The sequence below is a fragment of the Hypomesus transpacificus genome, chromosome 2, assembly GCF_021917145.1.
Source record: "Hypomesus transpacificus isolate Combined female chromosome 2, fHypTra1, whole genome shotgun sequence".
NCBI lineage: Eukaryota > Metazoa > Chordata > Actinopteri > Osmeriformes > Osmeridae > Hypomesus > Hypomesus transpacificus.
The window spans coordinates 3,982,412-4,005,914 of record NC_061061.1 but is presented as its reverse complement, the minus strand read 5'-3'; the positions used below and the strand labels follow the sequence as shown (position 1 = coordinate 4,005,914).

The window sequence follows — 23,503 nt, the reverse complement described above, 5'->3', positions numbered from 1 at the left end:
CACACAGCGCTTGGCTCTCCTAGCAACCCAACTCTACATTTTATCCAGGAACACAGGCTCTACGCTCTGACATTTTACTGAGAGAGTAGAGACGGCAGGCGAGAGAGAGAGCGAGAGAGAGAGAGATAAGGCACATAGGAGGGTAGTAGCTCAGTGTTATAAGGCAAGTATCAGGCAGGCAGGACTTGTCATTTCTCCACTAACCCAGTCAGAGTAGGTACCAGCCTGAGTCAAGGCACAGAAAGAGGGGGGGGGGGAAAGCCTTGCAGAGCAGAGGGAGTGTGTGGTTAGTGCGCTGCATCGAGAGCTCTGTGTCAGAGGAGAAGTCAGAGGAAGGGAGAGCTTCGCCTGTTCTTTTCCCTGAGTGGCTGAGGGTTGGCTCTTGGTGACAGGAAGCACTGGGCTTGCGATGAGACCTGAGCGCTGACTGGAGTATGCTGCAGACGATTTACGAGGGCGAGTCGAGTTTCTCCACAACAGAAGGACTCGTTGGACCACAGCAGCTGCTCGGCCAGAGCAAGATGCATAACGTGAACAACTCAGGTGACCAGACTACCCGGTGTTTCTACTTCTAAGGGATTTATCTCTCTCTCTTTTTCGCGTCCATTTCGCATCTCTCGTTTCCTCCGTCTCCCTTTCCAGTATCTCCTCATCTCCCTGTCTTCTTCTCCCTTTTTTCCCACCCTCTCTGACTCTTTCTGGCACTCGTTCTCGCTCTGTGTCATAGTCTCAACTCTCCACTCTGGCAGTCTGTCTCTCTCCCCCTCTGTGAAAAGAGAGCTCCAAACTTCACAGCTCAGCAACACCGTATGATCAGGCACTGCTTTCTGTATCCAGGTATTTAATCGTTCGATGGGCTGCATGATTTTACAGGGAATGATCTTCATCTTGTCAGTGTCTCAGTTTTAGTGTATTATGGATGATGTTAAACCTTATGTTATGCCTTCACTGGTTCAGTAGAAAAAGTCAGACTTTTGATTTACGCAGCTTTCTCCCTCTGTCTGGGACTGTTTAATTGTCAGTTGAAGAATAACAATGTCATTCTCATGATTATTTATTTAAATTGTTACATTGATACGAAGGGAAGCATTAAAGTGCTGTTGTGTTTGCATGCTTCCACGCCTGTCTGGTAACAGGAAATACCATGACAAAAATATAAAGTGAACATCAAACAGGTTATCTCTGTGTATATATTTACCGGGGACAATGAGCCTTCTATTTTTAACCCCAGAATTGAATTGGAGAGAATGCGCAAGCTGACATCGGCGTGAGTAATGCCTGTTGACTGTATCATCTGAGTCACTCTAATGTTCTTTTAATTGTTCCACCTGTGCTCGTTCAATATGCAGTCGTCTCCCTCCCTAAAGTTGGTCCGAGGCTGTAGAAAGGTGTTGTGGGAAGGTATTTAAATGCCATTATGTATGGTGGGAAGTGTGTTTGAAGGAGAAGAAGGCTGTTTGAGTCATGCACTCTGTGTTGTCAGTGGGGGTGTCACAAGCACTCCTTCTGATGAAGGTTTTCTCAATGATCCTTCCTCCACCTCTGGCAAACACCAGAGATACGCTTCAATCATTCACACTCAGCCTTCATTTCATCTCTGAGACACAGTGCTAGTTAAGACAATTATAACAGCAGTATTTTTGTATTTTATGTAACATTCCAGTATTTATCAGGCTGGATATTTTGCTAAGGCTAATCACGTATTGTGAATGACATCCTATGACCACGAAACATTTACTGCTGTGAGATTTCAGACAAGACATGGCCAGTGTAAATCGTAATTGGAGAAACGGGCTGAGCCTGAGTAGAGATGTGTTCTCTGCCAATTCTCCAGGTCAATAAATGAACAAGAATATTGGGTTTCAACACCGGCTTTTCTTCCACCCGCATAACCTAATCTGCCAAACAACAGATATTTGAAGTGCTCAAATTCAGGCTTCTTGTTTATTCTGTGGGTCAGCTATTCTTAGGTGGGTTATTTTCAGCTTATGGCATTAGTCTGCTAAGATTAGGCAGCTCGACGTTATCATTCCACCTCAGCACTCTCAGTACTACAGTGCTTAGGGCTATATATTAATTCTGCTGTAAACCTCTTTTAGCGATTCTCAGTTTTGCCCTACACTCTGACTTGTTGATCAAATTGTCCGTCTAAATATTCTGTTGTTACACGCTTCTACGGTGTTACTGTAGAAGCATGGGAGACGCATCACTGTTGCTCCTTTCGATTGAGACCGAATGACGATATGTTTGACCAATCATTTGGTCACAAATATGACCCCCACATCACTGTCTACCCACTTGTCTGTCTTGACAAAGGTTAAGGATATTCAGTGGTACAGTGCTGTAAGTGCTGCTTATGGACAGTATTCATAAAGGTCTCGTTCAATCGCCCCTCTTATGCAGAGCCTTTATCTAATGCCCTTCTCCCTAGCTTTCATGTTTCAACAGACCGAGCTCAGATTGCGGAGGGAACATCTCATTTTTATATTTCTGATGAGGTAGCGTAGGTAGCAGGAATCTCTCAAAGGGTAGGAAAATAACAAAGAGCCAGGGCTCTTGGTGCCTCATTCACAGGCACCACTAATCAGACAGCAGCGTGCGATGTCAGATGTTTTCAAGAGGGAACATTGCAGAAGAACAAAGACAAACAATGCTGCATCTCTCATGTCCGCCTTTCATCACTCCCTGTTTCTCTCTCTCTTCCCCCCCCTTCTCTCTCTCTCTCTTCCTCCCCCTTCTCTCTCTCTCTCTTCCCCCCCCCTTCTCTCTCTCCTCCCCCCCCCCCCTCTCTCTCTCTCTCTCCCTCTTTCTCTCCTCTCTCTCTCTTTCCCCCCCCCTTCTCTCTCTCTTTCTCTCTCTCTCTCTCTCTCTCTCTCTCTCTCTCTCTCTCTCTCTCTCTCTCTCTCTCTCTCTCTCTCTCCTCTCTCTCTCTCTCTTTCTCTCTCTCTCTCTCTCTCTCTCTCTCTCCTCTCTCTCCTCTCTCTCTCTCTCTCTCTCTCTCTCTCTCTCTCTCCTCTCTCTCTCTCTCTCTCCCTCTCTCTCTCTCTCTCTCTCTCTCTCTCTCTCTCTCTCTCTCTCTGCTTCAGCCATAATTGTGTCCTATTCAGTGTATGGTGTGGTCAATAGACCGACAATGTCATGTTACATTTACATTGTTACTGGGTAATTTGAATTTAATTGTCCCATTAAGTAGGTACTACTATGTGTTTACAACAAAATTACATATTGTTATGCGGCATTCGAGGGCCCGCTTTGGTTTTCATGCCTCGGCGTACCTTATGTTTGCCGGCCACTAGGTTTTCTTAGATGTCTTTATCATATGGAAGTTGTGTTTAGCGTAACTAATCCTCCATGTTGCTGTTCTGCTCTCATGCTCTTTAACTCGAGTCCTTCCTGTCGCTATGGAAAACCAGGAGGACAGAAAGGAGGCTTCAAAGTGTTTTGTTTAGAGATGAGTTATTTTTTTCCTTTTTTTTTCCTGGTTGATTACAGTCTTTCAGAGGAAATGCACAGCCAGACACTGTCCTCCATCTTGGCTATGACTTTCTTTCTGTTGTTATGGAGTTGTGTGTTAATGTCTGTTAGGGAGGTGGCGGGGCCTAAGACTGGATAGGAAGGTATCAGTCAAGCTTCCCCTGTGGAATGGCCCGTGGCGTTTCGTGGGCCCCGCTCTCTTTGTTAGCAGATAGCCTGCAGCCCCCAGATCTGGCTTAGCTACAAGGACGAGCCTGAGACTTAAAATAAAGGCCCGTTTCCTGCTTTAGACATACCAGCCGCCCAAAATAACAAGGCACTTAATGAGAGATCCAGCGCCACATTGCAGGCCGAAGCGAAGTTTATTTTTGTCCTGAAACATCTTCTGCAACTCTCTGTTTCTATTTATGCTTCTTGGAAAATGGAGTCGCAAAATACTTTTGTTGAGTCTGTTTGCTGTTGTTAGGTTGTTTTGTAACTTCAACCGACACTGGTATTTGAAATGTGATGTATTTGGTTTAAGCAAAATGCTAATAACAACATTTCATGTAGCTACTGTAAGCTAAATACCATGAAACGATAGTACCTTAAGGATTATATGTGTTTTGATGTTGAGGGCTATATACCGACTGGCATACTTATATAATCTGTACTGTGCAAATTACACAAAACAGCAGTCAGATATCTAATTGCAGAATCTAACTTGGCACGAAGTGTCACAGCCTTCCAGACTGTTATTATTAGAATAGATGGGAAGAAGTCCAACCAAGTCCGACACATATCAGGCTTGTCACATGTAACACTCCTCTAGTTGGTGATGTCGTTCTATTCTCTCCTCCGTGTGGGAAGACGCTAATGTGGCCGAAGGGGTAAAAAAAGACAGCCATCCAACATCTCAAATTAAGGGGCTGTGATCGTCTCTCTAACCGCCGTGATGGCTAATGAGAGACGAATCCGCTATCGAAATAAACCCCCTTCAGGGAGAGCAGCAGCGTGGCCACACGGGCCATTATGAGTGCTCCCTGTCCATGCGTCACCCTAACCCCCCTTGGCCAGCACTCCGTGAGGGAGGAATTCAGGCATGGGACAGGGTGCGTGTCACTCCCTGGTGCTAAAAACAAATTGGGACCTGTCATTCATAAATCTCCTGTTTACCAGAGCCCTGTTACACCTCAAGCTCGCGCTCCGCCAATCGGAGGAACTCTCACTTTCCCTCGAGGAAACGCAGGTTTTACAGTGTTTTGTAGTGAGACTGGGTCGGTTAGAACAAACGATTCTGTCGCCACATCGAGCGTTTGTTACTAAAGCCCACCCGACGTTACGTAAATTCAGCACAGGGCTTTTCTTTTTTACCCGTGTTAAATCGAGCAGGCGGCCTCATTGGTGTGACAGTCTATCTCACATTGTCTATAATAAGACCTTGCTCTGAAAAGCTTAAATTATATTTAGCTGGTTACTGGTGGTTCCGTATTCTCCTCAGCCTCAGCTGGTGGTACACACATCAACAGAAGATCTTAGTTTTGGTTCTCATCGTGCAAGAGTTGATGATTCCTAAAATTAGTGACATGGCCTGTTTTAGTAATGACAACAGGTGATGTTGCTCAGTAAATAGATGCGTGCTGATTTGTCTTTTAGTTATTTACTCTTCATGGCATTTTGATGACTTGTCTGTGAATTGGATCCAGCCCATGATCTCACGAACGATCTAGACACACGCAACAAAGAACACAACGTCCGGAAGGCCAGTAAAGCAGGGTTGCAGGGAGAATGTTCTTTGAAGCCGAAAAACAACGTCTACCCCTCATTACCTTTCAGAAGTGGGACATGGTCGTTCACAAATATGCTCGCAGAGTCATGTGATGATGGAATGGGGAAAATAACCTGCTCAACAGGCCGTTCTGCCTCTCTCAAGGGTCATTTCCTCCACCCTGGGGGCCGCAAAAGGTCTGGCCGCGCTCTCCTCCCCTTCAGTTCGGAGGCAGACATTCCACGTTCTCTACTCTTCACGATTTTGTGATTGGAGGCCCAGCTTGATCCTTTAGATGAAAGTGGAGCGCCTTAATGCCAGTCACAGCGAGGGATTCAGAATGAAATATGAGATTAATTAGACATCGCAGTGGCGGATTCTCCCAGCCAGCAGGTGTTTTTGATGCTATATGCAGCTCCATTAGAGCAGCGTTGGGCCTGTCTGACACACAGAGCCTTCGCCGGTTCACAGGTTCAACGTTGCTCCTGGAACTGTGCCTGAGTGCTACAAAAGAGTCCTTTGTCAAGTGCTTACAAGCCAAGATTAATATTCCCTGTCACTTGAGGAAGGTCTGTGCTACAGGTGCCTGCTCTCGCTGCCTCACTCCTCTGTCATTTAACCAAGGCTGTTTTTAGAACAGGAGGAGAGAGAGAGATACAGAGAGAGAGAGAAGGAGAGAGAGAGGGAGAGAGAGGGAGGGAGAGAGGGAGAGAGGGAGGGAGAGGGGCAGAGAGGAAGAGGTGGGGACAGAGAGAAAGAAGGAGAGGGAGAAAGACAGACAGAGGGAGACAGAGAGAGGGGCGGAGAGAGAGAGAGAACGACAAAAAGGGAAAGAGACAGGGACGAAGAGAGAAAGGAGGAGCGGGAGAGAGAAGGAGAGCTGCAGAGTGAGGGAGAGACAGAGGGAGAGAGAAGACGGAGAGGGACAGAAAGGGAGAGAATGCTCCGGAATAAGTGGATTCCCCCTGCTGTCTTCCCTCTTTGCACAAGACATTAAATCACCTCTCCTCTGTATGGCCAGCTTTCTTTTTTATTGCAGGTGTTTTTTTGTTTTTTTTGTTGCATAAATGTTTGATGAGGCTTTTCTTTCTGTTGATCAACTCCCGGGTGTCTTACATAAGGAGACACTTAAGGATGATATAATACCCACCATGTCACCAAGCTTCAGCAGGAAGGAAGACAACACGCAGAGAGACTCAATATCTGCGAGAAGGGAGACATAATTATGTCGCCAGTGTTACTATGGCAGCAGCAAGCTAGGGTGGTGGATAGGGTGTGGGGGTTGTCATAGCCCAGGATTGCACCACTTGCTTTTATGTTGCTATTTATAATCATCACTGCCGTGCGCACACACACACACACACACACACACACACACACACACACACACACACACACACACACACACACACACACACACAGACGGTACGGTGGCAATTAAAAGCAGCCTGCTTCTCGAAAAACAAACGGGCGTCAATATGTTTCACATTATCAGAGTGCGGGGAAAGGTATGTTGTTAATTGATAAGCAGGCTATTTGTTATGCTAGGTTTAATCTCTGACCAGGCATTTTAAGGGGCCAGCTTTATGGGGTTTACAAATGTGAGGGCCGAGGCCCACCAAATGCTGTGTCCCTGGTGTCAACATGTTGAGAGTCACATACTGTGTCGGGAATCCTCTCAGGCTCTCTGTGAACAGGTGCTACTCTAACACTGCCTGTATTTGTGCTCCCAAATGTGACCCCTGAGGAGATTAAGGCAATGAATGCACTCAATAAATCTCCCCTCAGCCGCTGGCATTTTAAGTAGGTTTGAATATTTTCTTTCAGACTAAATATGGACGAGACATAAATGTCTGTACAATTTGTACTATTTTCTCCCGGCGTTACATCACATTGTTTGAGCCCAAAACTGTGTTCTGAGAATTTGGAAATGAAACCACGGCAGTGGGTATATGTTATACTAGAGCACAGTACCTCTTGTTATTGCTCCAGTGTAAAGGAAGAGAGATGAGTCGCTGTAAAAGAAAGCTTGTTGTAATTTATAGCCCCTGGTGAGGGAGCATTGAAGCAGCATTGCTAACCATCCTCTCTGGGATTGAAAGATGGAGTAGCCTTGTCCTCTGTCGTCTAAAGTGTCTATTGATTTCCTCTATGGAATAGGCTATATTTAGGGCCAGCAGACCAAGGGAATGCCCTGTCTCTTTGTACCCAGCTATTACTTATAATAGGGTGCAGGTCAGAGAATACAAAGGCAATCTTCCCTGAGTTAGCCCTGGAGAAGTCTGGAACACTAGAGCAGGAATACACAAACAAACACCGGGTCTCAAAAAAACACACAAATTCTCCTTGAATGTTTTATGGAAGACATTGTGATGTCTACACGATGTCAAGGTGAACCGCAGCTCGGAAAGCCTGTTATTTATTTACAGGACAGGGAACAGACGGGGCATTTGATGTAAATACTTGAAACGACCGCTCAAACGACATGCCGTGAGAAGCTTCCATTAGGCACCCCCAGGGGGCAGCAAGCAGGGATTTGATCTTCCGTTTGTTTATAGAAGCTAATATGATGGAGGGGTTGGTGAGGATCACGAGGGGAAAGAGGGCAGTGTTTCTCCGCTCCTCTCCCCTGCTTCCTGCCCCTCCTCCCCTCAGCCCTTCCCTCTCTCTGCTGGCAGGGTTCCTAACGTTGTCCTCCTTTAGAGCATCTCTCCGGTTCCCCCAGCCCTAGACAACATCTTACCCAGTCATGTGTAATGTACTACACTGAATAGTTTAAACTGTAGTCATAAACAGTTACATAATACAGATCAAAAGGGCATCACTGGAAATTCTTATAACATTTGCCTTCAACATCCCTCCCTCCCTCCCCCCCATTTTTCTCTCTCTCCGTCCGTCTCACAGTGGACATCAAGCCTGAGGTACCGTCGGCTGTCGAACCCGTGTCCCCGTTGGACCTGCGCACAGACCCGAGGATGCTGGGGCCAGGCTCGGACCCGGGCCTGTGGGAGAGGCAGCTGCAGCAGGAGCTGCTGCTCATTCAGAAGCAGCAGCAGATCCAGAAACAGCTGCTCATCAGCGAGTTCCAGAAGCAGCATGAGAACCTGACCCGTCAGCACCAGGCCCAGCTCCAGGAGCACCTCAAGGTCAGGACAGCACGCAGCGCTCGGCGGCCGCACATAGCGACCGCGCACCCCCACCGCAGCGCGGTCACACATGCGGAGCTCCAATCCAGTCCAGTCGACAGAAAGGCGGTCAACCTTAGAACGTTGCTGCCTGTGCTGGCCAGTTGGGCTATCCTAAGTGGCCTCTGTGCTGACGGCGTATGCCTGTGTGTGTGTGTGCCCTGTGCGTGTGCGTAGCTCCAGCAGGAGCTGCAGGTCATGAAGCAGCAGCAGGAGCTGGTGGAGAAGGAGCGTCGCCTGGAGCAGCAACAGCAGCAGCAGAGCCAGCAGGAGAAGGAGCTGGAGAGACACAGGAGGGAGCAGCACGTCCTCAGCCTCAGCCTGAGAGGCAAGGAGCGCACCCGAGAGAGTAAGAGCTCGCCGCCGCCACCGCCCTGCCACGTCACGTGGCGCCGCCCCTAGCGGGGGCCCGGCGAAACCGGGCCGTCTCGCGGTCAGACGTCACTGCTTGAGCTGGCGTCTGATAGATACTGAAATGTCGAGTGGAAGGGGACTCTCGAAAGTCTCGAATTGCTACTTGTGGGCCGATCCTTCCTGTTTTCTTAACTTACAATTTCACACTTCCGAGTTTGTTATGGCTGCTTCAATGCAGTGTGTTCTGTCTGGCCACCAGAGGGGGATGTTTCTATAATATAGACACTCGTTGACATGAAGTCTTGTGAAAATAAATAGACTTACACTTACTTACCTTCCATGTTTATATTGGGTGTCAGTTATGGCGTGGCTTATCATCGAGCAACGTTTCACAACGATATAAAAAAAGACCGATAATCCATGTGGATGTATCAGATTTAGGCTTCTGATGTCACCTGAGCCCTAGGGTAACCCCAATCCCTGTGGCTCCAACCTCTGGTCTCACAGGTGCGGTGGCCAGTACCGAGGTCAAGCAGAAACTCCAAGAGTTTCTGTTGAGCAAATCAGCGAAGGATCCTTCCGGCAACGGGGCGGCACACGCTGCCATTCACCACGCCAAGCTCTGGTACACGTAAGTACTGAGCTGGGAATACACGTTGGGGATGTTAGCTATGGGAGGTAACCAGCGTCCAACTGCAGTCACTGCACTGTTGACTGGCCACTCGGAAATGATGTCAGTGAATTGTGAAAACAATCGGTTGTTGTGTCGTTATCTGGCTACTTATCGCGCTTGAAATGAGAATTAGGAATTGGGAAACATTTTGAGGGCGTTCCTGTGTGTGTTTTAAATGACCTGGTGTGTGTGTGTGTGTGCTGTGTCCAGGTCCTCCCACCACAATTCTCTGGACCAGAGTTCCTCTCCGCTGGGAGGGACGTCCCCCACCTGCCAGTACACGCTGCCCTTCCCCCAAGACGACTTCCCCCTCAGGAAGACAGGTACTTCAGCGACCCTCCTCACACACCCAAAACACACACTGGCACACACACACACGCACATAAAGTCCCTCAAAGTTATCTGCTCATGTTCTGTATACACACGCACACACATACACACACCAGAACTCACACAACTATGTATGCATCCAAACATTCACACACATAGACAATTGCACACACACACACACACACACAAAGTCCCTCAAAGTTATCTGCTCATGTTCTGTATACACACGCACACACATACACACACTAGAACTCACACAACTATGTATACATCCAAACGTTCACACACATAGACAAACACACACACACACATAATCAGTGTGGCCTGGAGATTGTTGCAATTAGCATGAATGGGTTATTAATACATTAAATGTGGCATGACCTATGTCAATCAAGAGGTCTGCATATCCATGGAGAGTTTCCTGAGGTTGCTGATGACCTGCTAATGACATCAGCTAGGCTCATCCTGACCCTTGACCCGGGCCACCCTGACCCTTGACCCGGGCCTGCCCCCCTGTACCCCTCAGGGCACCTCCAGGATGCCAGAGCAGAAACAGCATTCAGAATTGTAACCTCTCATTTTACCCTCAAGCACTAAACTAGACGAACATAAAAAGCTACCATTACTACTATAATTCCCGATCAGATCAATGTGAAATGTTCCTCGTATGAAAAAAGAAGTCTAGCTATCGTCGAACAAAGGCTTGAACTTTTTTTTCTGACTTCTGAGACAAAAGTAGGGCCCTACAGACTTTAACGGTTTAATATTAAATGGAAGAATTAAAGGGGTTTAATTTGTCTTGAGTTATAGGCCTCACAAACTGTTTGGAAAACACACAACTTCTCACCAAAAAGCTGCTCAGGTTTGTTAGTTTAGAGTTTGTGGTGACCTCCTGGGAGGCCTGAATAAACACTCAGTTCTACCTCCCTCTTGGTTCTCTCTGGGACAAGTGCTTGCCAAGCTAAAACTGTTCATAGTTCTGCTGTGAAGTCACAGAATGTCATTTTTTTCCCCCTTCCAATTTAAGACTAATTGAATTATAGTGGTAAACATTGATGAGACACGGTTAATGACTTTACTTCAGGGCTGGCTTGCTATGTATATAGATTTTTTGGGGATCAGGCAACAGGAAGTACATCTTTATGTTTCCAGAACTTATATATCTGATAAAAAGAGAATTTCTCTCTAGTAAAACGAACTATTGCTTAACTGGCGTATGAAAGTAGACAGGTTACGTTTACTCTTTTGAGCTTTTACCTCAGCTCAGAGCAATATCCCTCCCTTTCCCCTTCCTTTCTCTCTCTCGCTCTCTCGCTTTCTTTCTCTTTCCTAGCTATGTCTTTTTCTTTCGAGCACTATTCCTCTCTTTTTTTCTTGTCTGGAAAGCTGCCTATGAACCCAGGAGGTAAGGAGTGGCCGCAGTCCAAATAACCAGTTTGTAATTCAATGGTCCTTCCAAAATAAGAGGGTTTACCAAATCAAACCTACATTTATGTTAGGACGCAGACTATTACCGGCACGTTTAGGACAAGTTTGTCGTCTGCGAGATCAAAGACATTGCAAGTATAAAGCAAGCCCTGACCAACATTTGACAGCAATGATAATGAATGTTCCTATTGATCTTAATCACTGCATATAATCACCCAATCTCTGACAGCAAGTCTTGCAGTATGCATTGATAATACAAAAAAAGAAGAAAACAGTATAAAAACATTTCCTGGCCCTTTGGATTCCAGAATCTATATGTGGTCATTTCCTGTGCAAGGCCCCCGTCTCCCACTTCCTGTCTGTCTTCATTAAAGTGCTCCAACGGTTGGCACGCGAAGGGGACTCACAAAGCTGCTGTTGTTCCTGGACCCACGCTCTGTCTCTGATAGCTGATTGGCAGGTGTTGCAGAGTTAGAGGAGTGGAGCAGGCAGGATAAACTAAGACAGTATTGTTTGCTTAAACACAGATATCCCTAAAGAACTGCAGATGACTCTGCATTCTGCAGACTGAGGTGCACTCAATCTGGCTAGAGGAACTGACACTTTTTTTTTGGGGGGGGGGGGGGGATTACAATCGAGCACAGGCAGTGGAAACTTGAGGCAATTTCTTTTAGGATGCACTTTCAATCTTGGTCATATTTGCTGTATTTACATTTACATTCCGGGAATCGAACTGGTAACCTTCTGATTACTAGCCCGATTCCCTAACCATTCGGCTCCCTATTTGACCCAGAGGTGTAGATTGAATAAAACTATCCCAACCTACATAACAACACTGATTCAGTAAAGAACCCTTACTTTGTATTTTTTTTAACAGCATGTCTTATGCATGCCCTTGAAAGCAACATTCGGGTCTTTGATTTGGACATTTTGAGCGCCATTTCCTGAACCATTAATTATGGATTTAGTTTTGCTCTGGGAAATACGACAAAGCAGAGAGCACGCAGCAACGTTAGTGCCGCTTGTAAAGCTGGGGAATTCATTGTAGTTTCTTGTCCACAGTTTGATATCAATGTACTGTATATCTATCTAGACATACACCGATGATACAGATATATCCACACAACAAACAACCACAGTGTGTACTCTCTGAATCCTCTCAACAGAGAACCCGTCTATATTTATCTTTTATAATACTTAATTTATCCTCATTGAATCACATGATTGTGGAGATGCCCTTTACTTTGCTGCACCCATCCAAAGAAAGCAGTTTCAAGACTTTCACGTGATAAACTTGTTTACTTGCCATATATCCTCTTTGTACCATGTCCAACGACCAGAATAGACTGGACCTAAAGCACGTGATAGCCAGCGGCAAGAATAGACCCTGCTTAGCAGCATAGAGGTGCGACACCCTCCCTAGTCTTGACCCAGTTACCAAACGGGTTGCAGCCAGCAGATGCAGTGAAGGATTTACAGCTGTTTTAAAACAAGAATATTTGATAAACCTGAGGCTAGGTCGATCTCTTTTTGAACCTCCCCATGGTGATGATATAAAATGTGCTTATTTCAATCGTAATAGAATATAAGAGATGGAGTACTGTAAGTCTTGCAGCTCGCAGGACTGGTGGGTAGAAATAGCCCATGAATCCGGAAGGACAGGGCTTTTGCAAAGCTGGGCCTAACCTAGATCACGCCGTCTCCAACTTTAGGTTCTCTAAAAAACGAAACATTTCTTCCCAGAAATGATAAGCCCAATGCAGGTCTCATTAAGTAAAGACACGACGCTGGTACTGCAACGTAAGGGAACATAGGATAAGCGTCGTTCTGGCAGGCCCACAGTACAGCACCACGTGTTTCGAGCTGCAGATCTTCTTTGAGAGCTTCCCACATCGTTCACGTCCCTGACGGACAAGAGCGCTCACGCGGATAGCAGAGTTCAAGCGGGGATGGCCTAGTATGCGGCATGCAAAAGCCCCGCCTTGCTTCTTCGAAAAAACTATTGAGCGATCGATTTATGAACTTGTTACAAAGCCCTGGGTCGTGATACTATTCTGTATGTTTTAGCTTCAACGACGAGCCTCGGAAGACCGCGAGAGGTGAATGAAACGACCCGTGCGATTGAACACGTAGGCTGTGCTCAGTCTGTGAGATCCCGTGCCCTCCTGTTGCGCTCAGGGTGGAATACATTCTCTGCGGAGACCCGGCAACAAAGTCCCCCCGGTCTCCCGCGGTGCTGTCTAGCGTTCCCGTGGTGACCGACGGGGATGCGGATCGCGGCGGTTGGTGGCAGCATCGGGTAAAAATAGAAAGCAATCAGGGCAGCGGGGCGTGAAGCGGATTCATGCGACTCCCTGCAGCGCTTCCTCCATCTATCTCTCCCCTCCACCTTTCTTCCTCTCCCTCTCACTCTACCCCCCTCCCCCCCCCCCCCCCCCCCCGGCTGGATTAGAGGTCCGTACCACGTCACTGCTGGGAAGAGGCACTGCTGCAGTTGACAGGGGGCTGGAAATAGCATCCCCCCTCCCCCTCCACCCTGTCTCACCACATCGGTGTGATGTGCGCCCTGTAAACATCGCCACAGCCCCGCTCCCCTACTGTACTGTGCTCTAGAAGGACCCTTCCCCGATTTTTCTCCCGATTGGATGAAATTTCAGTGTGGCGTTTCCGTTTGAGCTGGAAGGTTTCCCTTACTTTATGCTAGAGCGTTGTGCCTCCACGTTCCTCCGAAGGGAGCAGGCAGGGGGCGGTTTGAGGCACGGGCAGACCGGGCAGTGATAAACTTGCCCTGGGCGCACAATGTGCTAAGACCGCCACTGGGAGCAAGCTATCTGTCTGGGTGTGAGTTGTGGGAGGGGCTGGGGGGTGTTTGCAGGGTTCCCTGGCCTGGTGACTCAGTATCTGTCCTCGGGCCTTTGTACCATCACGCCTCCACACCCAGACACAACAACGAGCGTTAGTCACGAACACACACTGCGCAAAGTGACGGCCCATTCGTTTGACGTGCTTTCCAACTCATTCAAGGCGCGACTGCAGCACAACACTGTAGGATGTAGGGGATATGCCGAGGCTTCATTCGATACTATTCATCCATCCTGAAAAATCTTTGACAGCATGCAAATATATGAGGCGGTGTGTGTGTTGTGTGTGTGTGTGTGTGTGGAGTGAGCTGGGAGTCTGGGTATCTCTGTTTTGCATTAGGAGTGTGGAGAGAGGGGAGCGCCTGAAACATCTGCCATGTTTTTGTGTGAGTTTAAGGGCTGCTACTGTATCAGGCTGTGGTCACCAGGGCGCCAGGTAGCGGACCTTTTCACTTAGAGCCTGTGTGTTGCTCGACCTAATTTACTCCAGATGATGTGGAAATGGGCCCAATACTGACTCATTTAATCTCTGCAAACAGACTTGATTTTCTTTTCCCAGAGAATTGATGCCGTGTCATCGCAAAATACAAAAATCATGCCATATTCCTAAATTAAGGCACAGAATCATGATTTTTAATTTTTTTTTGTCTCAGTTGGTCACACACTGGTGCACAACCTTGTTCAGCACTTTGTTCAGCATTGGTTGTTTTAAAATATGCGATATAAATAAGATTTACTTGACTGGGTCTTAATTATGTACCAGTGTACAGCATTGCGGTTGGGACTGTTTCTCGTGGAAATGTCCCCTCAGTTCAACGGTCTGTCTCCTGTCCTGTCCTCAGCGTCAGAGCCCAACCTGAAGGTGAGGTCCAGGCTGAAGCAGAAGGTGGCAGAGAGGAGGAGCAGCCCCCTGCTGAAGAGGAAAGACAGCAACATCATGACCCCCTACAAGAAACGGGCCCTGGAGCTCATGGGTACGGACAACTATAGGAATGATTTGGCATTTTCCTGGAATGGGTTCATTTTCAGTCACTTTTGTGATTGGTTGTCTGTCACTGTAACTCTCTGTGTATTGAAGTCATTTCATAACGTGACAGAATAAACATTTCGTCGTAGGGTAGAATTGTATTTTTAACGACCTGTTTGACGACATGTGAAGTGGTTGTGGTTTTTGAGAGATGAATGCATCTAAAAAAAAAACGTATAAAAACCGACTGGTGTTAAATGATCTGGTAGCATCTCTGCAAGGCTGCCATCAGTTAATGATGATGGCTGTTTAAAAATACTACAACCATAATTACACACACTACAGTGTTTTGGGCCTGCTGCTGCCTGTGTCTGCATGTATATGTGTGTGTCTGTGTGTGTGTGTGTGTAATCGTTTATTTTCTAACTCCTCTGTGTTCCATAGATTCTACGCCCACCAGTAGTGCCCCTGGCTCTGGCCCCAGCTCCCCAATCGGGGCCTCCAGCGCCCTGGGGGCTGAAAACGGACCCTCCTCTCTTCCCACCACCACCAAAACTGAGGTAAAGACCCACACCCAGTCATCCAGCCCCACTCTCCCTGAAGCACTCCTACACCCCAGAGAATGGTGGAATAACGCACAAAAAAAAAAGATGGCCTGTTTGTTTGCCTGCCTGCCTGCCAGCCTTCCTGCCCGGCTGGCTGTGTGCAGCTATGAAAACAGACAGCTGTCCCCTCTCTGTCTATAACCATTCAGTCTGACACGGGCCAGTGGAAACGACTTCCCACTCTGACGTTAAAGAGCTCCGTCTCTGCCCATATGTCTTCCATACAAACCCGCCTCAACACACACCACCACGAAACACCACCGGTATCACCGGGCACAAGATAATACAGGAGAAAGTGCTATACGTTGGTTCAAATCGTTTTTCGCAGCAATATGTGTGTGTGTCGATTAGTTCTCAATGTTTTCCCCAAAGCTCAAAAACACCTTTGGATGAGTTGCTAAAATACTCATAGATTATATTTCTGACACCCCTTGAATCTATCGTCAGCCAACAAACACACTTCTCACCCCAACAAACTCTCTTGTGTAGCTTATTTGAATTGTCTCGAGAATTTCCGAGACTCAAAGAATAATCTTGCGTTTGGCTCGAGCCCTTCTCCTGGCTCGTGTTTGTTTGGCTGTGCTGGCGCCGGGCAGTTTGTGGCTCCGAGGCGTTTCTCCGTGTGCTCATGACTGAGGGACTGACCGGCGGCTCTTCAGGCCCTGTCAGAGCTAGCCGGTCGGGGGGGGGCGGGTGGGGGGGGGCGGCAGATATGACACCATCTCACCAGAGCAGCTTAGTTTCCCCCTGACCATCCCTGTGAACTCCCCCAGGGACCTCCAGTGACGTGGAGAGGGAGAAACGGGTCTGACGTTTGTGGGTGAAGGTTGGGACCTGGGGAGGGGGGGAGGGGAGGGGGGGAGGGGAGGGGGGAGGGGAGGGGGGGAGGGGAGGGGGGGAGGGGAGGGGGGGAGGACCGTGCAGCTTAATTGATATCCCAGGCGCTGGTAGCCTAAGACACCCACATGCTACCAACACAAACACACAGGGACGGCTATTGCGTCGGTCCTAGCTGAGACTCTCATGAACCTTGCCGGGCGGATCGAGGGGCTGCCTATAGACCTCATGCCTGTTGGAAAAGCAAGTTGTGTTTGTGCGCCGTTACATTAGGTATCCTTTTTCAGAGGGGAACTGGTCCCTCGGGTCAAATATGGGCCGGATATCCACATACGGGTCACTGTGAGCCGGTGGGGGCTGGGAGGATAAACACGGCTCTTCCAGAACCACATGCTGGGTTCCGAACCACATGCTGCTCAGCTGGGTACAGGAAGTATGCCCCAGTGCTGATGTGCTCTGGGAGGGTAGCCCGAAGGTAGAGCCTGAGAACTGGGGGAACGAGGGGGGCAGGGAGAGCGGAGGGCCGAGGGGGAAACTAGCGGATAGCGTCGTCGTCCGAGGTGCCGTTCGATGAGGATCCCGATAACCTTGAACGCCGCTTCTGTTTCACGGCATGTCGTAAACCCCCCAGGCCTAAGCTCTGCTGGGAACCGGGACGCTATCCTTCAGACCGCATTAAAGTTTATTGCGCAACTCCTGGTGCTTTTTGAAATGGTCCACAGTGGGATTTCATAGTGGGATTTTCTTTCTCTCTCGCCCCCCTTTTCCCACTTTCTTTTTCCTTCTCTTTTTCTCTTTCTCTTTCTCTGTCTCTTTCTTCCTCTCTCTCTCTCTCTCTCTCTCTCTCTCTCTCTCTCTCTCTCTCTCTCTCTCTCTCTCTCTCTCTCTCTCTCCTGTCTTGTCTGTAATGTAGCGCTGGCCCTCCCAGCCAAGGTTATTCCAGCCGGAGGGCTCGCTGTCGATGCTGAGCCTGTACACGTCCCCCTCCCTCCCCAACATCACCCTGGGACTCAACGGTGCCTCCTCTCCCATCAGCGTGAGTACAACACACACACACACGCGCAGGTCACCTACCGACACATTCGGATTTGCATGTTACGTAAACTCACACGTCGCGAAAGGGAAACGTTGTCCCGAGGTCGTCTCGGCTCCGAGGGGCTCCAAGGCAGCTCGTTGAGAGAGCTGCCGTCCGTGGCTGTCGGGTAATATGTACGACCACAAGCCACTCACCCCTGACCCCACATGGTTTTACACCCCTAAGATAAATATTGTGTTTAAGTGTCTGGTGTCAGGCAGAGCCTTATCTACCTCTATTACCTCATTCATCACGGCGTTTTAAAAAGTCCGAGCCGTGTGCCCCGCTCAAGTGGAGCTCCTGATAACACGGCCGCGTGATGGATCCTTTCGAGCCGAACCGACACATTCCGATGAGGCCTTGTCTCTCAGCTGTTCAAACCTCGAAACCACCGCGGCACACCCCGCCCACCACTGCCACGTCAGCCGTTTCCCCCGAAAACCAAACTGTCAACAGCGGAAAACGAACGTTTGCGATGACTTCGATGGAATGCACGGCAAAAATCTATGAACTCCGGCTGAGGGCTCTGGGTGCATGTTCTGAGGTGGTCCTGGTTCCTTTCTCAGGCTGCCCTAGGGCTGAAGGATAAGGCCGGGGAGAGGATGGTGATCCGACACGGGCTCCCGGGACAGCTCATGGGCCCCGTGCCCCTGCAGACGGGGATGGAGACCAAGGTCAGCCCCAGCCACCAGGCGCTCCTTCAGCACCTCCTCCAGAAGGAGCAGATGAGGCAGCAGAAGATGCTGTCCTCTGGTGAGTCATCCTCCACGCTAGGCCCCCACGGGGCATTCTGGGAACTGACGCAGGGAACACTGTCGGTTGAAGTCCAAAAGTCATACCGTAATAGAGAATTGAAGGTGTTATTAAAAGTGATTTTGAATAAGGGTAATATTATGAAAAGATATCATGACTCAGAGATTTCAAGACTTCCTTGTTCCTTTTGTGTTCCAGGGCAAGGGTCCATGCCCTCCCTCCCTCACTCCCCTCTGGCCATGAAAGATCGCCCGTCCTCCAACGGTCGGCCCAAACTGCCCAAGCACCGGCCTTTGAACCGGACCCAGTCTGCGCCTCTTCCCCAGAGCACCCTGGCCCAGCTTGTCATCCAGCAGCAACACCAGCACTTCCTGGAGAAGCAGAAACAATACCAGCAGCAGATCCACATCAATAAGGTACTGTTCTGGCCCCACAACACTCTCTCCACACCCAGATCACCAGGGAGGTTTCTGACTGCCAGATTCCGTTTCTAACCAAGCTGTGTCCCTCACGGGGGCTCAGACAGATTATGTTGATGTGAGATTTGGCCACAGGGAGTCTGATTTAATCGTTTTCTACACACAAATGCAGACCTATTTTTAGCCTTTGGTAAAAGTATATTCTCGGTAGCTTAAGTCTACAAAGCCAGTCCCGGTCTGTTCTTCTTTGGAATTCCGGGGCTATTTTTTGCTAAGCAAAGAACTTCTGCCTGACTTCAAATGAGAGAGAAACGCTTCCCCTGCACTAATTCTGTTATCGTAGCTCAAGGCATCGGTGGTGTTCGCATGCGAACCCTGTGAAATTCAATTCAGCCGAGTTCAAATGAAGGGAAAAAGTGGCCAGAATTCATGCTTTTGTTCCTCTGTGGCAATATTTGTGTTTCTGAGAGCTGGCCGAGGTGACCTCGCCATCCGCGGAGTGTAATTATTCTGCTGAGGAGAGTGTGTGAGGTGGTGCAAGGAGTGAAAGGCGGCATTGTGTGAGCTTCCATACTGATCTGTCCCAATGCACTGGCCTTGCATAAGCCATGGGAAACCAAGCTTCTGCAAGTGCAACTTTCACTTATAAACCATTAATGCCCGACCCCCTCCCTCCCTCCCCCCCAAAAAGAGTCAACTCGAGTCCAGAGTTGAACGTTTTTTTTTTTTTACTGCAATATTTGCGATATTGGATACATCCCTTCCTCACAGTTCCCATTTTGAGATTCCCACAAACAGTTTGAAACCTTAGGCTAAACGGGTGTTCGTTGTCAGTGGGGGTTTTTACAGTCAACACTGCACTTCGAGTGTTCTTTGACTTGGCCGAGTATTTTGAGGCGAGGAGAGGTTATTGGATCTTTATTTAAACCACTTCAGCTTGCCCCGCTGTGAGCACTCAAGCCAATGAGACTGCAAAGAGACGCACTCAACATGGAGGTTATTAATGGGCTCTAATCACGGATGAGCTCTCCTTGTTTACTGAGAAGGATGTCTGAATCATTGCCCCAATTACTTTACTACGGTGACGGCAGAGGGGGGGTGGGGAGGGTGGGTGGGGGTGGAACAGTGTTTTGTAAGGCCCTACCTGCGACAACCTGCTACAATAATAAGGGGTGATAATGGAAATGAACAAGAGCTTAGAGGCTTTAAAGGGAGGTATAAAAAGAGGTTAGTAATACAAAGCTAAACAGGCTTATTCTCAGTTGAAGAGAATATTTATAACAAGCCTACTTTTCTAAGCCAGTGTGTTAGGGCGTACGTTGCCATCTGCCATGTTGTTTATCATAGTCTTCTATGTTTTCCTATGGGGCTAAACTACAAAACTAGTAAACACGAACATTCGATGTGCAGCATATGACTAAAGTCGAAGGTGGAGTGTTGCGGTGTCTCGTCGACCTTTCGTACGTTCATGATGTTTTATTGTATTTTATTCGGAATTAATAATGAGCAAAGATTGCATGTCAAGGAGACCTGTGACATCTTTCCACTTGCGATTGACATCGAAAACAAAACAGTGCTTTTTTTTTGCATGCATCCGGTTTTTGTCTTCTTCCGATGACCACAGAACACAGTCTCAAATGTTTCGCTGAATGAACTGTGGGGGAAAAAGCATGTGACTCGCGAGCACCAGGGATAAACGTGCTGGCGATGTGTCCGCAGCTGCTGTCCAAGTCCATCGAGCAGTTACGTCAGCCCAACGCACACCTGCAGGAGTCCGAGGAGGAGGAGGAGCACCGGGACGAGAGGATGCAGGAGGACAGGCTGCCCCCCGGTGGCGTGATCCGGAAGCACACCCTGAGCAGCAGCAGCAGTGGCGGCTCCAATGGGGAGCTCTCCGACACCCACCACGGGGTCATCAAGGTCAAGGAGGAGCCGGTGGACAGAGAGGACGATCAGAGCCTGGAGATGGAGCAGAGAGCCTATCTCCACCAGGTCAAAGGGAGACTGGTGATAAGAGCCATGATCTGAGAGGGGGGGGAGGGGGACGAGATCACACACTCAAACATTCGCAGACGCAAACACACACACACGCGCACACACACGCACGCGGGCTGCAGCCGTTGTACAGATTATGCCTTCCCTCCTGCCCCGAGCAGTTGCCCCCAGCGCTGCGGCCTCACCCGTCACCCCCGGACTCCGTTTGTGAACTTTGTGAAGTGATCTCTGTAAAGTATGTTTCAACGTTGTGTACATAATATGATGAGAATTTAGAATGGTGATTCTTTTAAACCTAAGGAACTGCTTTTGGTTGTTACAAGTCTGCTAGTGTGACAAATGTAAATGGTGAATTTAGCTTCAGGGAAGGTTCCAGACCGTTGGAAAACTTCAACAGTTGTACAGTTATGAAAGCCATTTAATGTTGCTGTCTTGTACATTTTCTTTTGCCATTAATTCACTTTGAATGCAGACTGTTTTAAAGCTGAAGGTTATCATTCTGCGATGATTTGAGATGTTTTGAATTGTCCCGTTCTCTGTGTTTCTTCAAGAAGCTGTGATGTTTTGTGTCCAGTGATCGCTAAACCGAACTAATGAGCATGCTCATGTCTATCTGAGAGAGAATGTATTCCTTTAACCTGAACCGATAACTCACCCTTACGACATACTTTACACAGGGAGTGACAAGACTTTGAATACTGAAATCACACTTTGTACCGAATCGCAGTTTGGAGGGATACAACAACGAAAGAAAATCCGTATTTGTTGGGTGTGCAGGCCAGATCCCAGGCCTTCCAGTCCCAGAACTGGGCTCTGTCTTAGGCCCAGATATCCCTTTCCCTCCCTCCCTCCGGGTCCAAATCAAAGCTCAGCCAGGTTCCTGCCCAGCTTTCAGCAGAGGAGTCACTGACAAAGGGCCGGGCAGGAAATGCCTCGGAGAAGCCAGGAGTCGGAGTGATTCATGTGTGGAGGAATGTTGGGAGAGGAGAACCCGGGGTTGTAGGAGTCCAAGGGGCCAGGCTTGAGAATTGATTTACTGTCAAGGCGAATTACAAAGTGAGTGGGGATATGGTTAAGGGAGTCCTTTTTTTCCGAGGGAATCGCTTCCTTCGTATTCCCCGGTGACACGCTTACCTCGACACGCAGGTTTGATGTTGCTTCGATAAAAAAAGAAAAAAAAACTGGATGGGACCTTGCAATTTTTTTGAGGGGGGTGGAGAAGGTTTCTCTCCTCCCCTCGACCCCCTGAAAGTGCCCAATGTAACATGTTAAACTGTCTTAAAGTGGTCGATCAATGTATTGTATAGCTGTAAACCTCGTTTCTTTTGTACTGTCGGTTGTGTTAATGTTGGGCTCTGCGTTCCTGTGCGAGACAAAAAACCTCCATCTGTTTGTTTTAGACTGTGCACTCAAATCATCCAGTTAGAATGTTTTAGTGTAAAAATCACCACAGTCTGAACAATGTGGGTCTTGTTCTCCTGCTCGTTTGATTCAGTTGTAATGAGAACCCCTTCACTGCCATGGAGGGGGCCGCTGAGCTGTTCATAGCTGTTTGCAGCTTTTTTTTCTTTCTTCTCTTTTCTGCCTTGTGTGACAAAACCTTTCTTTTTTAAATAAAGTTCATTCCCCTACAAAGTATGTAGCCGTGGCCATCTTGATTGTTCATTTAGCACACCATACACATCCATTGGAAATTCTTACTCTGAAGGTATTAGGGTTCGGCGCGCTTTTCAAGCGGCGTATCTCGGGGTCGTGACGTTTAGGACTAACGTTTCGTATCAACGTCTCGTTTGCAGGGCCTCGACCGTTACCCTGCTTTCCCCACAGTGGGCCATTCGAGCCAGCTCTTGGTTTCCACAGGCTCTGTGGAGCTCTTTAAAGGGAGGCTTAAGAGGCTTTAGAAACACATATTTGATGTGAGCATGAGAGGCTCCTGGTGGCAGCATTAGAACAGTCCAGATAACGTTCGTTCTTGAGCGGGCGATATATGACTTGCGCTGATACTTTCAAACTGAGATTAGGCAATTTCACAGCTATCTTAACTTGCTGGAGAAAGACTTACCTTAGGGTACATGGAGCGTTACTCGCAAAATAGCACAAATACGCTGGGCGGATACCTCACTTTGAGACACTAGGGTTCTAAATAAGGGCCTCATGGCAGATAAAATTGGTCCTCTTAGACATTGCAGAATATAATGCTTTGACATGACACCACTAGTCTATTAAGATGTTAGGACATAAACAAACGTTCATGAGACGTCTTCAAAAAGGTGTAATGTTACCACACATTAGGAAGTATTTGAGTCAAATTAGATTCTGATTCTTTTTTAAGTAGATGCCATCTGTTTTGGGCCTCAAGCCCTTGTGATTTTAAATGAGCTGTTACAAAGACCGAAAAAATAATAGAAGCCACATCCATCTGCACCCAGCCCCCCCTAACTGCTCTGAGACCCAGTTGTAAAAGCAAACAAGCATTTTTAAAAGGTGGCCAAGCAGAGGAGGAAGTTAGAAAACATACCTATTTCCTCTCTGTGGAGTTAAATTGTGCTTTGGGGTCTTTGTAAGGTGAACAAATATAGAACATTGATTTATATATACATATATACATATATATATGTATATATAGATATATATACATATATATATATGTATGTATAAATGAACAGTTGGTATTTGTGAGTGTGTGTATGTGTTTGTGTGTGAGTGTATGCGTGTGTTTGCTTATGTGTTTGTGTGTGTGTGGGTGGGTACGGTATGTATGTGTGTGTGAGAACAAGGATGATGACACACTTCCTGTCAA

The 23,503-nt window shown here is 47.9% G+C and overlaps 1 protein-coding gene across 2 annotated transcripts; it reads left to right on the top strand.

The window, feature by feature from the left end:
* hdac9b (histone deacetylase 9b) lies at nt 1-22,341 on the top strand. Of its 2 annotated transcripts, none has more exons than XM_047041059.1 (11): nt 1-543; nt 8,126-8,367; nt 8,584-8,755; nt 9,268-9,391; nt 9,644-9,756; nt 14,895-15,026; nt 15,464-15,579; nt 17,375-17,497; nt 18,103-18,289; nt 18,488-18,705; nt 20,428-22,341. In XM_047041059.1, exons 1-11 carry the CDS (start codon nt 435-437, stop codon nt 20,734-20,736), a joined length of 1,845 nt encoding a protein of 614 aa, XP_046897015.1. In that variant the 5' UTR covers nt 1-434; the 3' UTR covers nt 20,737-22,341. The 2 variants fall into 2 exon arrangements, with proteins under 2 accessions (XP_046897015.1, XP_046897006.1); XM_047041050.1 differs by having other exon boundaries at nt 2-543; nt 9,259-9,391.
* The last annotated feature ends 1,162 nt before the right edge of the window (nt 22,342-23,503 follow it).

Excerpts from the sequence above, each read along its gene's own strand:
- hdac9b (XM_047041050.1), top strand. The coding sequence starts at position 435 with ATGCTGCAGACGATTTACGAGGGCGAGTCGAGTTTCTCCACAACAGAA. Across the intron at positions 8,756-9,258 it reads CAAGGAGCGCACCCGAGAGA|GTCTCACAGGTGCGGTGGCC; the intron begins GTAAGAGCTCGC and ends CTCCAACCTCTG. Across the intron at positions 9,757-14,894 it reads CTTCCCCCTCAGGAAGACAG|CGTCAGAGCCCAACCTGAAG; the intron begins GTACTTCAGCGA and ends TCCTGTCCTCAG.